The following is a 13,500-nucleotide window of genomic DNA, read 5'->3' as shown; positions in this document are numbered from 1 at the left end:
GGAAGATGCCACATGCCTTGGAGAAACTAAGCCCGTGTGCCACAAGAAGAGAAGCCACCACAATGAGAAGCCCATGCAGCGCACCACAACAAAGAGTAGCCCCCCTAGCTGCAACTATAGAAAACCCGTGCACAGCAATGAAGACCCAACTCAGCCAATAAATAAATAAATAAATAAATTTATACAAAAAAATTCAACAGTCAGCTTTCTTCTACCCCACCTCTCAGCACATTTCAGTACCATTGGTCATGCTTTAAGTCACGACATACTTTGGATTTTCTTCCTGCTTCACTGGCTACTCTTTCTCCATCTCCTCTGCTTGCTTCTTTTCTCCTGCTTTACCTCTAATCACTGGAATGTTCTCTATGAACACATTTTCCCTTGGTAGTTTTGTCTACATGCTGATGCTTCTCAACTTTGTATCTCTGGTTCCGTACACAGAACTTAAGACTCAGAACTTACTTTAGATTTTTAATAAGCAGATCAAATGTAAGGTGAGCAAAATGAAAATAGTCCCTGCCACACATTTTCTTCCCTGGTCTTTTCCATTTGGTGAATGGCAAAACCATCCACTAAAGCTCAAGACAAAAACCTTGGTGCTTCTCTTCTTTTTCTCACCCCTAGATCTGTAGGCTCTGCCACCAAATATGTCTCACATTCGTTCCTTCCTGGATTAGCATACTTTAAATAAATTCCTAACTTATCCCAAGGGTAAGCCCCATGGCCGATTCAAAGCCCTACATGCTTTGGCCCCTATCTACGTCTGCAAGCTCATCTTGTCCCACTTTCTCTATATTCCAGCTACAGCATTCTTTATGATGTTCTGTGAAAGAGTCAAGTTCTTTCCTACCTTGGCCTTCTGTAGCTGAAGTTTCCTTTACCTGAAATGCTCTGATCCCAAGTGTTTCCATGGTTGGCTTCTTTGCATGACAGGTCTCAGCACAAACATCAGAGGCCTCCCCTAACCAATCAATCTTAAGACACTCCTCCCTGAGGTCCTCTCACTTCACATCATTTTACTTCTTCACTGCACTCACTGTTATCCAAAATTTCCTCCTTCATATATTGTTTGCCTGTTTATTTTCTATCTTCATTAAAATTTAAGCTGCATCAGAACAGGAATCTTGCCGGTCTTTTTTAACCATTGTATTCACAAAGCCTGGCAAAAGAGTAGATTCCCCAAAAATATCTGAATTCCTGTCCCTGAGTGAGTCACTCCACCTCTCTAACTTACATTTGTGGGCTTACTATTGCTAGACTTACATCGGGGTCTACAGAATACAAAAGTGAATAAGACATGGCTCCTTGAAAATCTCATCCATTTATCCCTTTTTTAATATTTACTGAATGTATATTATACTATGTTCCAGGTACTGCTCAATTTGTATTTTGTTCCCTTTTTAGTAAAATGGAATTCTGTTAACCAACTCTATCTCACAGGCTGTATAAACAGGACGAGCATGAAAATAATGTACAAAATGAGAAGTGCTATACAAATGTTACTTTATACACTGCTATTACTGCACCTGCCTCTTTTCTTTTGTCTGGTACTGGTCAGGAGTTTATGACGAGAGAGAGTCAACTGACAAAACCACCGATATAAATTCTAGTACTCACAGAAGGTTATAAATATGAATATCCATTTCATAGGCACATAGTGACTAAAATATTTGGTGCATGAATTCTTTAGATGTGATAGTAATGTGTTAATTTCCCACACTTCTGTTGCACAAATAACAATATTATTGATGCCTATGAAAAATTAGAGCGTGAGGTGTGACCTCCCTCGGTGCCACTCAAGTCAATCTTCCCTCTCCATCACCCCATCTCATCTTTCATAGACTACAGGACACACACAGAGGGGCGTCAGTGACCAGGTATGGGCCTGCAGAGCTCTTATGAGGACTCCTGCATGATACGCCTGACACATGGTACCTGTAAAACAACTGTCCTAATCCTTCAACAGCATTGATCTAAAGGGCTTGTCCGCTGTGCTGAAGCCGACAAAAATAGGCGGGGTGGGGGCGTGGGAGGAGGGAGGTGAGCCTTCCCAGGATCAGCAACCGATCTTGGGACACGTCTCCAATCACAGGAGCTTACGAACGTTCGTTTGCAGAGATTCAGCATCTGTACAATAGTCTGCGCTTAATAAAATTAATTTTTCAGTCCGTCTTGACTGACAGACTTCTTTCTTACTTGCGAGTACCTGTAACATGAGACAAAGAGACGAAGGAGGAAGGGAGAGAATGAAGAAGTGCGATGTGGGGTGAGGGAGTAAAGGAAGGAGTCAGGGAAAGGAAAGAAGAAGGTCTGTGACCGCTTCCCCGGCGCCGGGCGAAGGAGAGGATGTACGCTCCCTAGAACCGAAGGGGACGGAAAGGCGTTCCTGGAGCTGCCGGAGGGGAAAGACCGCGGGAGACCAGGGACTAGTGCCGAAGGGGAGAGCATAGAACAAATGGACCGTACCTACAATCCCTTTAGCATCCCCCGCTGCCCCGGGAGCGGCCCGGGCGCCCAGCAACTGCTTTCGAAGCCCACGCGCGGCTCTGGGGCAAAGGCCGCGAGACCCCGGAGCGCGCCGTGGGCGGCAGGACAGCGGCGTCTGGGCGGGGCTGACGGAAGCGAGGCGGGGCTACTGGCAACGGGGCGGGGCTGACGACGACGGGGCGGGGCTACTGGCAATGGGCCGGGCCGGGCCCGTTTAAATGGCGTCATGGTCGCCCCAGCCTTCGGAGCTGGAGGTGTCTGCGGTTCTCCGGTGTGTTTTCAGTCTATTCAGCGCTTTCCTTTCTATGTCTCTGCAGAATATTGACCTATTGTGTTGTAAAAGTCAAGGGACGGAATAGACATAAGAGGGCCCATTAGCCAAAAGGCAGCGCCAGGGGCTGCACGTGCCGGAAGTAACTTGTCAAAACTCAGAATGTTTCCCCTTACATCAACATAAATGCAGTGCAATCTTAAAAGAGCATAGTGTCTGGGGTCAGGACTGCGCTCAAAGTTCAGCACTGGCACTTTGTAGCTTTGGGATCGCAGGCAAACACATCATCTCCCTGAGCTTTGGGTTTTCTTCTCTGAAAAGGATGTGGTGGCGTTGTGAGACTAAATTAATTGATGCGTGACAAGTGTCTGGAACAGGACTTGATACAAAGTAAACACTCAATATACTGTTATCAGTGTAAAACCTTTATTTTGTTTTGACTCCCCCCGCCCCCAGCACGAAATCATATGTGGAAATCTTCATGTGAAACAAATGAAAGCTCTGGTTGAAGGTGGGCCCAGAACCTTTGGGTTCTGAGTGCCAAAGGTGGACTTCAAGTTTCCTCTATGGAATCCCCAAGCTTCCTACAATATAGACGAAAACAGCTGTCATCGGAGAAAGTCTAAACTTCTTAGAAATACAAACTGACCTTTCCTATTTTTTTCCTCCTGATACTCCAAACAACTTTTTCTCCTGCACACACTGTATTCCTCTTTGCCTCAGTTTCTTATTTAAAGTCATTCTATGGGGATGTTGCTTTTTTCCTTTTCTTATTTATCATTTAAGATCTGATTCAAATTACAACTCTTTCTTGGGCGACTGAGTAAAAATTTTTATTGTAACCCCTTCCCACCTTCAGCGCGGTGCAGACAGCTCAGCAGGGATTGAAAGTCATTTTCTTCCTTGTTTTAGGAAAGTAGACAAGGTCTTTTGTGATTATAGGGTTAAGGAAATGCTTTGTTCTCATGGTAGGGAAGGAAAAAGCGAGGAGACCCCCAAGGATGCTGTAAGAAGGACCTTTGAGAGGAGTCTGCTGGCCTCCAGGACACTGCTCTGTGCCTCAGATGCAATGGACTGCTGGAGGTCAAGTGCTTTAGGGTCTATTTAAGGAAGATGGAGGGCATATCAACGAGTAGAGTTTTGGAATTCTCACCAGGTCAGAGGGCTCAGGTCATATTTAATTTCAGTTAGTCAAACGTAATATCACTTGCTCCCAAAATGGCATGAAGCAATTCCCATCTGTTACAGAGAACTACATAAACTATTCCTATAGAAATATAATGTTCTGGAACATTTCAAAAATAATGTCCTTCATTTATTTAAAGACAATGTAATAAAAATTTAATAATCACTTAAAAAACAGCTAAAGAAACATCTGAAGTTTTTGGTTAAAAAAATCAATAGTAAGTTAATAGTAAGTAATTTGGTTATATTTGCAACAACGCTATTAAAAGCAAAAAAACTTTTACGGAACAAAGGGAACCTTATTCATGACAGCAATTTTCACTAAATTTGATATGAAAGTAGTTTCAAAAATATCTTCTATATAAATGGTTCTGTACTTCAATAAAAGTACTTCAATAAAAATAGAAATTTGGCCAATGATCTATTTGGTATGATTTAAGTGCCAATTTTCTTTTCCAGTCTTACCTCTTGCTAATTCCCTTTATTAACCGTAAGTGTCACTCATTTACTGTACCCCAGGCTTTACTGTTTTCACACTTTGCTAATATGCCAGCCCTCTACCTGGATGTGCCTATCTTTGCCTTACTCCCTAATATCAACTCATCAATCCAAATCATATCCACTTTTCAAGGTCCAGTTCAAGTATCACCTCTTTTAAGAAGTTTTCCTCACTGAGAACAGTTTTGAATCATTCATTTGGATTACAGCTACTTGTACACACCTTATTTCCTTGTAAGGTTCTTGAAGGCAAGTATCTCATTCATATTTGTATTCCCCTCAAAGCCAATCTCCCACTAGAATTCAAGTTTCATCAAATAGGACCCTTGAATATCTTCATCACTGTATTTCCCAGGATGTAGCGAAACTGGCACATAGTAGGCAAGTTCCCAGTGTATGTTGAGTGAGTGAATGAATGGAACATAAGCTCCATAAAGGCAGGGATTTGTCTGTTTAATTCTTTGCAAAATGAATATTTGAATATTACCAGGTGAATAAATTATTTTTTGGAAGGCTTAGCATTCATTATGTATAACAAAAATTCTTCAATCTATATATCTTCACAGAAGTCAAATATATTTATGTTGCATTTCACCCAACTAATTCAATGGATGATATACTGTTCTGAGAATGACATCCCCCTGAACTGCAAGAGTAAAATTTAAAAGAATCAAAATAAAATTGGTGTTTACATGAAGAGTAGTTTCAGTTTTCTTTCTTGTGCTTTCCTGTGTTCTAAATTTTCTGCAATGAAAATGTATTATTTTGTAATCAGACAAAAATAATCAGTACCACTTTTAAAGAATGTAATGGATGACATTTGCAAACATAAGACTGAGGACATTTTGAGGACACTCAAGTCCAATCAATGTTATACGGAGTTAACACCAGAGAGAAAAACACTAGCATGTGAAAAATAACTTAAAGAGCTGAAGCCTAATCAGTCTGTCTAAAGACAAACAAACACTTCTCAAAGAGAAGATTGATGGCACTGACCCTAGGAGAAACAAAAGTGTGTTTAAGAACATGAATTTACAGCGTTTAGCACTGATCTTGGAAGTATGACATCCTTGCTATGCACTTAATTGTGTCCCCCCCCAAATCCATAAGTTGAAGTCATAATCCCCCAAAATGATGGTATTTGGAGATGGGGACTTTGAGAGGTAATTAGATTAGATGAGATCATGCGGGTAGAGCCTTCGTGGTGGGACTAGTGTCTTTATAAGAAGAGACACCAGAGAGCCGCACACTCCCCTCCATTCCCATTTTTTTCCCCCACCATATGAGGACCCGGCGAGGAGGAGGTTATTATTAGCACGCTACGAAGAGAGCCCTCATCAGAGCCTGATCGTGATGCCAACTCTCACGTTTGACACCCAGCCTCCGGAACTGAGAAACTAAGTATCTGCTGTTTAAGCCACTTAGTCTATGGTGTTTTGTTGTAGTAGCCGGAGCAGACTAAGATCTAAACTGTTATGTGGCAGGTAGTTTTCTGATACAGGAGGAGAGTCTCCTCACTGATTCAGTTAATAAAAATGTACTAAATGCCCACGGTGCTCCGCGTGCTGTGCAAACTGCTGAGGATTCAAAGATGACCAGGATGAGGCTCCCACCCCTCAGGGGTTAATTTAATAGGAGACAAACACATAAACAAACTGAAAAAAGGATCCTAAGTACTCCGACAGAAGTGTGTATAGGGTACGCACACCTTTCTTTCAGGCACCCAGAGGTTGGAATAATGGTTTCTATCCGTGGTTGGGTTGGGTAAGTTCGGTTGGCTTGAGTCAACACTCTGTATCAAGTTAACTCTGAGTTCACCAGCCAAGTCAAGAGCTGTGGCTTACGATGTGGTGACAAACCTGAGACTTCGTGGTGAGCCCTGCAGAGACCAGTAGCCGACAGAGAGCCATAGAGATCCGGGTGGTGGCTGCTCACCAAGGAGAGGTAGGAAGGAAGTTGCTCCATGCTCTGAAGATGCCACAGGCTATTGGCAGTGGCTTGCTGGGCTCTTCAACTACTTCTACACTCTGTAAATTTCCATTTCTAATTCTTCTTTGGGGCCTTGAATATTTTTAAGAACAGCCTCATTTACTTATACTAACTCTACTTTGTATTAGTAAGTATTCAAAGCCTGTCACACAGAGAAGAGCTACTGGTGAACACGGGAGCCGGCACTAACTGCAGCACCCTTGGGTCTCACATGCCTTTTGCTAAGTCCTGATCATCCTCCATGTCCTAACCCAAGTCCTACTTTCTCTGGAGGCTGTGCCTAAACTGCATCTCCCCCTGGATTGATAAAGTGCTTCTGCTACGAGCTCCCTGGCACCCCTCCACTTCCTGCATCAGGGCACTTACCACACTATGTTGCAATCTTTTGTTTAACAGTCTCTCTCCTTTATCAGACTGTCAGCTCCTTAAAGATGGGAACCATATTAGTCTTCATGAAGTGCCTGGGTCACCAAAGGCTTTCCGTAAGTATTTGTCAGATGACTCTATGAGGGTGTCAAAAATTATCCGCACTCTGGCTGTAGAATTTATTTTAATTAACTTTTAGAAAAGACAAATACATCATTTTTCGAGGTAATCTCCTTGCTTTTCAACACATTTTGTCCATCTGTCGACAAGCTTTCACAGTCTCTCATTAAAAAGTGTTTCAGGCTGAGCTGCGAGCCGCAAATGCACTGCTGTCTTCACTTCTTCATCAGAAGTGAATCTTTGTCCTCGTAGGGCTGCTTTCACGGGATCAAACAGGTGAAAGTACGATGGAGCAAGATCAGGACTATAGCAAGGATGCTTTAAGACCTCAAAACGAAGTTTTTGCAGAGTGTTGACAGTGTGGGAAGAAGTGTGCAGATGTGCACACCCTCAGACCACAAAAAACGAATCACTGCACACTGCTCTTCTTTCGCGCAGATCACAAGTGGGGCATCGATTTTCACTCATACTGCAGTTACCAATGAACTGATGTAACACACCTGCACAGCAGTGACTGGGGAGAGAGTAGCCTTGAACGGAAAGCACTGATAAGACAGTGCGGCCAACAGAAGTTTTAATAGAACCGGAGTGCGGATAATTTTTGACTCATCCTGGTCGTTTCAGAGCTTGTGAAAATAGAGGACCAGGGAAGCATTAAGTCTACGGTGCTACCACCAAGGTGCACGTGACCAAGGAAGTTCACCCATCTGAACTTTGGTATAAACTAATCCAGTCCAAATTGAGAACATAAACACTAAGGGAATACAATCCCAGAGAACAATCAGAGTCACGCTGACATAAAAATGAAGATTCTATGGTTTTGTAGTATGTTAGCTTAATAAAAATTAAGCTAGTTTTGAATGGAGGTCAACGTCATGGTGGAAGTGGCTGGAACAGTAGTCTAATGACAAGACTGTTTCAACATGAGATGTTAGCCTAATAACTAAACGAAGGGTGTACGTACCCTATATGCACTTTTGTCAGAGCACTTATATCCCTTTTTACAGTTTGTTCATATGTTTGTCTTCTATTAAATCATGCCCTTAGGCAGTCTAATGACATGTTTATTTAAACATGATTATTCTAACAACTAGGTAGGAGTTGACCTAGAGTAGAGGAATTTACGCGTGATACACAAAAGCAGAGATGGTCTGTGGATTAAGTGGAATAAAATGTGACTTTTGCAGATTAGCCTTTCTTCTTATCTCCTTTACTGGCTGTCACAATCCCTGAAATTCCTGCCACAGAAGTCATAGTCCTTGTTAACCTGCAAGAATATGCTACTAGATGATGGTAACACCCAACACAATGGTACTTCTGACTCTCAAATCTGCTCTTTCCATCTCCCAGGAATGTGAATGCTTAGTGAGAGACAACACTTCTCAGCCTCTTCACAGCTGAGTGTGGTCACCACCAACATTACATAAGAGGAGAGATATGTCCAACTTCCCCATCACTTCCTTAAAAATAAATTGCTTGCCTTGGACTTTCTTTTTTCCTGCCTCCTGAGGACCAAAAAGGGGACAGACATCTTTAATCTTTGTCCTACACTAGGTCAAGGCAGAGCCTCAAGACAGAAGGGCCTGGGTCTCTGGGTAGACCTCATAAGCAGAGTAACCCTGTCAGCTGGTTTCATAAGAGGGAAATAAATTTCTCTATTTCATTTTTCATTTCTTCATTATAGCAGCTTACCTTACCCTGATCAATACGAGATTCATGAAGCTGTCATAGCTTTGAAAACTAGCTATCTCTCACCGAGAGAACAGGAAGAGCCTGAAGATGTGGGTCACAAGAAACAAATAAGAAAGGGCTGGATCAGGGCACTTCTTAGGTGGAAGGAAAGTCAGATGGGCCACTGAAATGGGGGACTCTGTGTAGCTAGCTAGGGGGATGGGATAAGGTCTTTGACATCTGGACAGGCGCAAGAGCAAGAACCAACGAAGATATTTTGTGTACCTTAAAGATTTGGTGGGACCAATGAGTTACACTCCTCCACAGAAAGACAGTTAAGAGAGGTAGCAATGGAGAAGAGGCTGATTAACAGGGAAGGTAGAAATTGATGAGGGATTGTATTATGGCATTTAGAAACAAAAAGGAAAAGAGGAGCCCAAAACAAGTGAAGGCATGAGAGGCTAGGTGACCATGAATCGTGAAACTGCGATGCTAACAGTAAGACAGAGCAAGCTGTTGGCTAGCAGAACAGGACACTGAAATTAAATTGTGGTAGTACATTAAAGCGTATATGTCCCTATACAAATTAAGATATAATGATGAATAGGTGTTTGAAAAAAAAAAAAGAAGGTAGAGATCAGGTTGGAGATGTAGAACATGACCCTCACCAGCCATACGGAAAGGCTAATGGCTAGAAATGCTGTTTAAAGAAATAGCCACACTTTGGTTCTATTACATTTTAAGCTTAAACATTATATATGTCAATATCCATCTGGATAAAAGTAGCCTCTGATAGCAGCTTTCTGATGATGATATTCAGCATTCTCTCTTTTCACCTCTAAACCTGTACAGAAGTCTCTCCTTGATCTTCTTCATCTGTAGTTTGATGTTCAGCTTTCTGGAGAAGTCTGGGGCCTAGCAAACCAATAAGTAGACTTCCAATTGGGGCTGTGATGAGGATGGCCAAAAATGCCACTGTCAAGACATCCATTCCATATTCTTCCAACTGTTTCTCTCCATGTGATCTTGCTGTGTCCAAAGCCACAGATCCTATTGCAGCCTATAAAAGTTTAAAAGTAAAGTTGGGTACAACAAGCACACAGCAAAAAGGTGAATTTTTTTTATCATTTGCAAAAACAAATTTCTTGTTCCTTGTTTCTTGCTCAACAAAAAAGTTCTATTAGTCTTCTTTCAAAACGTACTGCAGTTGATTCTGATGATTTAGAAGCTTTCCCTGCCCTTGCATAGGGAAAAAATGATGATCCATATGTACCTATTTGCATAAGGTAAACTTACAAAAACATCAGGCAAATATATTTCAAAACACAAGGGAAATACAGACAGGATATTAATTAACTATAACAAGATTCTGTATACTAAATTCCTCCTGAGTAAAGCAGAAAGTTACTCGTCATCTCACTCTTTTATCTTTAGGAATCTGGAATTAAGAAAGGACAAGATGAAAAAATGTAGTGATACTTACTGGAAGATGATGAAGTGTTAAAGGAAAAAACATAAGAATATCGCTTCAAAGCTTAAAGTAACTGTTAAACATCATGAAACTTGAAAGTGGTAGGTACCTTTGAAATGAAGTTAATCTTATTAGGAATCTGATTAACTCTTTGCCTTAGGAGTTGGTGAAATGTTTTATTTAATATTTATCTACTGGGAAGTATTATGGAAACACTTTTAGAGACAAAAATACAATATTATCAGTGCACATGGGGAAATATATTAATCAATCTGGTTATCCTCTTATTGCACAGCACATAACAATGCTGGTCTCTAGACAGTGAAACAGAAAAGAAAATATCAGTGCAGATGAAACACAATGGCAGAGACTACCAACTGCCCACAAACATCTGAATGCTCCTTTTCCCTTCTATAATAGAACTCCTGAGTTTTAGCTGGTCACACTGCTCTCCAAATAGAGACTTTTTTTTCAGTCTTCTTTGCAACTAGTTGAAGCTATGTATCTAAGTTCTGGCCACTGAGAGGTGAGCAGAAGTGGTAAATGCTTCTTGTAATTGTTCCCTGAAAAGAAATGGACACCTGTACCTTATTCTTTTCCCTCTTCCCATTGGATGAGAAATGATGAAAGTTGGAATCATGGGTGAAAGGCACATGCTGAGGAGAGCAGTTGCCCTGCCAGCTCTGGAATTCCCATGCTGGACTGCTGGTTAGAGAGAAATAAAAATCTATCTCATTTAGTCCCCATGTTTGACGCCACTGCTTTTTCATATCACCTTGTGCCGTAATTAATTCGACATTTCATGAATTCTCAGCAAGAACTGCACACATTATGATGTGCATTTCTCTTTCAGTTCTCTGTTGTTGCATAAATGTGTATGCATGTGTATGTTTGGGGGTTTGTATGTTTGCTATGTCATTTAAAATAAATTTCTTATAGTGGTCATAGACAACACTACAAGAACACTAACATGGAAAGTTAGTGAACACTAACTTTTAAGTTGTAAGAACTGAAGTTTAAGAACTTAAGTTTGAAGAACACTAACATGGAAAAAATATATAAGAAACTCTTGCTTCTTGTGCAATGGCAAAAGAAGAAAAAAGAAAATTCTATACAATACTTGCTTTAAGAACGTGCATTATTCAAGACCTCCTAGATAATGTCTCCTTATTTTAAAATTTGTTTTCATAGCAGGAAACTGCCATCTTTCAAGTTTTAACATTAAAAACAAATCTTTTGTACCAAAGCTACTAGAGTGATGATTTTGATATTTACCTACTAAAGTTACCAGAGGTAGTGTGGAGGCTGGAGATACTGTGAGGGAGAAACCACTCTATTTACTGTGTTCTATTAACCTCACAGCATTCTTAGCCCCTATGTCTCATACACCTTTGAAAGCCTGATGGAAAGAAAAACTTCCCTGGAATAATGCCCCAACCCCATAGCCAGGCAAAATCTAGCATACAGTTACAGAGCAGCACACTGCATCCCTCAAAGCCTCTCAAATTAAGAACATCTAATTTTCATTTCGTGAAACAGAAATTTACACATTTAAATAACTGCAAAATAATCAAGGATGAAACAGTTAAATCTCATCTGTTGTAATTAGCTGGAGAATATACAATACAATTGGGGATATACTACCTTTGCAACAAATGATGATCTATAAGTTCTAATTTGATTAGCAGTTATAGGTATGCTACCAAATACCTGGCCAATCCTTTCATGTACCTATTGGTTAGTGCTTTGTTCATTAGAGTGCACGAATCTGGGGTCATGTGATTGAGACATTTGTCAGGAGGTTCAGGTGGTTTGAGAAATTTAATATCAACTAATAATCTAGGAAGTAAAGCATTTTCTGAGTTATTTCTCAATAAATTTTTCTCCGTTATATATAAAGACTGTGGCCAAGCATAACTGATCATCAATCATATAGACGCTGAAGTATTTCCAAATACTAGATGGGCTATGCTATTTCTGTTTCATTCTCTTCTTAGAAGATACTGAAATGAACAGAGTTAATACTATCTCTTTGGGTTATTTTAGAGAGCTCTGATAAAAATTCACTCTTATCTCCTGCTAGTTACTACTGCTTTCTAGTGGTGCAGGGATTTACTGGATTTTGAGTTGCACTCTGGTATCTAAAGAAATTTAAATGAGCTATCATATGTAGTGAATCAATATACCAAAAAAAATTTAAAGAGTAAATTAATATAAAATCTTATCATAAATCAAACTTCAATTACTTATTTTCACCAAATTTGAACAAGACCGCTTATTAAAAATTTCAAGACATCATACAGAAATAGGAATTAAAATCCATCATTACCTGGACTGTGGCCTTTGGAAGCCATGCAAAAGAAATAAATATCTTTTCCTTAAAGTTAAAACCAGCAAAACACACCATCAGATATGTAGCCAAAATTCGTATCAATACTGCAATGCCCAGGGTGGCAACACACAGGCCTGTAAGAAACACTCAGTTTTTAGACATAATGAAATACAGAGGGAAAAACTGAATCGCATGGTTACTGATTCAAAATTCTTTCAACAGAAGTCTAGAAACATTCAAAAAATTGAAAAGACAAAAATGGTTAGGCATAATTTATCAAAACATCAATATTAAGGATAAATTAGACCACTTGTTTAAAAGAAGATATTTCCCTTTGATTTTTTTTGTTTGTTTTTTAGTAAAATGCAAAAGATTTATTTGATTTGAAGAGAAACCAGAATATTTCCCTAAACTAAAAACAGATATTAATTAAACATATTTAAATTTCTACAAAGGACATTTGAATTTGTTTTATGCTTTATAGCAAGAACCACACTTTCTTCCATGTGTTTATTTAACAACAATTTATTCAATAACTATGCATGGCAGTATCCAAAAATGTATAATGTACAGACTCTGCTACTATGAATTTAAAGACAGAGGAAGACAGAAATATAAGCAACTAATTAATATACTGTAAGGTAAGTACAGTATAAACATACTGGTACGAGAGCAGAGAAGAGGAAAAAAATATTTTCACAGAAGTAGTTGAGAATTCTTCACAGAGTATAAGACCAGAAGTGATATTCAAAATATTTATAAGCCATTATGCGGGCAATCAGCCAATCAGAACAGAGCTCGCTGGACACAGACCAATCAGAAGAGACAGTGGCAGTCTACACGTGTTTCATCCTACTGGTGTGTACACTGAAAGCCAATTAACCCTCGTTTTCATATACAGCTACTTCATTCACTCAGCATTTAGAATCCTTTGCTGGTAAAGGTAAGTTCATCCTGATGTGCAAAATAAGGGATTGTGATTTGGCCACTGCAGGCTACTGGATCTGAGAAAGGCACAGCTAAAGTGACTGCTAAGATATAGGGTGAATTTTTCTAAAAAGTAACATTTTTTGAGTATTTACTCTGTGCCAGGTTCTGTATTAAGTAAGT

The 13,500-nt window shown here is 40.0% G+C and overlaps 2 protein-coding genes across 9 annotated transcripts in view; both read right to left on the bottom strand.

Moving 5' to 3' along the window:
- Nucleotides 1–2,594, bottom strand: part of SLC9B1 (solute carrier family 9 member B1) — a 70,538-nt gene extending 67,944 nt beyond the window's left edge. The window contains exon 1 of the mRNA XM_057706878.1: nucleotides 2,467–2,594. The gene's annotated coding sequence lies outside the window, so the exon portion shown is untranslated. The remainder of the gene's footprint in view (nucleotides 1–2,466) is intronic.
- A 1,657-nt stretch (nucleotides 2,595–4,251) lies between these two features.
- Nucleotides 4,252–13,500, bottom strand: part of SLC9B2 (solute carrier family 9 member B2) — a 52,556-nt gene continuing 43,307 nt past the window's right edge. For 4 of the 8 annotated variants that reach the window (XM_057705499.1, XM_057705497.1, XM_057705498.1 and 1 more), the window contains 2 exons: nucleotides 12,388–12,524; nucleotides 4,252–9,647 (listed from right to left, as the gene is read on the bottom strand). In XM_057705499.1, the coding sequence (XP_057561482.1) occupies nucleotides 9,426–9,647; nucleotides 12,388–12,524 (359 nt within the window). In that variant the 3' untranslated portion in view covers nucleotides 4,252–9,425. Of the gene's footprint in view, nucleotides 10,764–12,387; nucleotides 12,525–13,500 lie in introns of all 8 variants that reach the window. The other 4 variants (XM_057705501.1, XM_057705500.1, XM_057705502.1 and 1 more) reach the window with 4 other exon arrangements.

Source organism: Hippopotamus amphibius, chromosome 13 (assembly GCF_030028045.1).
Source record: "Hippopotamus amphibius kiboko isolate mHipAmp2 chromosome 13, mHipAmp2.hap2, whole genome shotgun sequence".
NCBI classification, from domain to species: Eukaryota; Metazoa; Chordata; class Mammalia; order Artiodactyla; family Hippopotamidae; genus Hippopotamus; species Hippopotamus amphibius.
The sequence above is the reverse complement of the archived record's forward strand: the minus strand, read 5'-3'. Positions and strand labels throughout refer to the sequence as shown.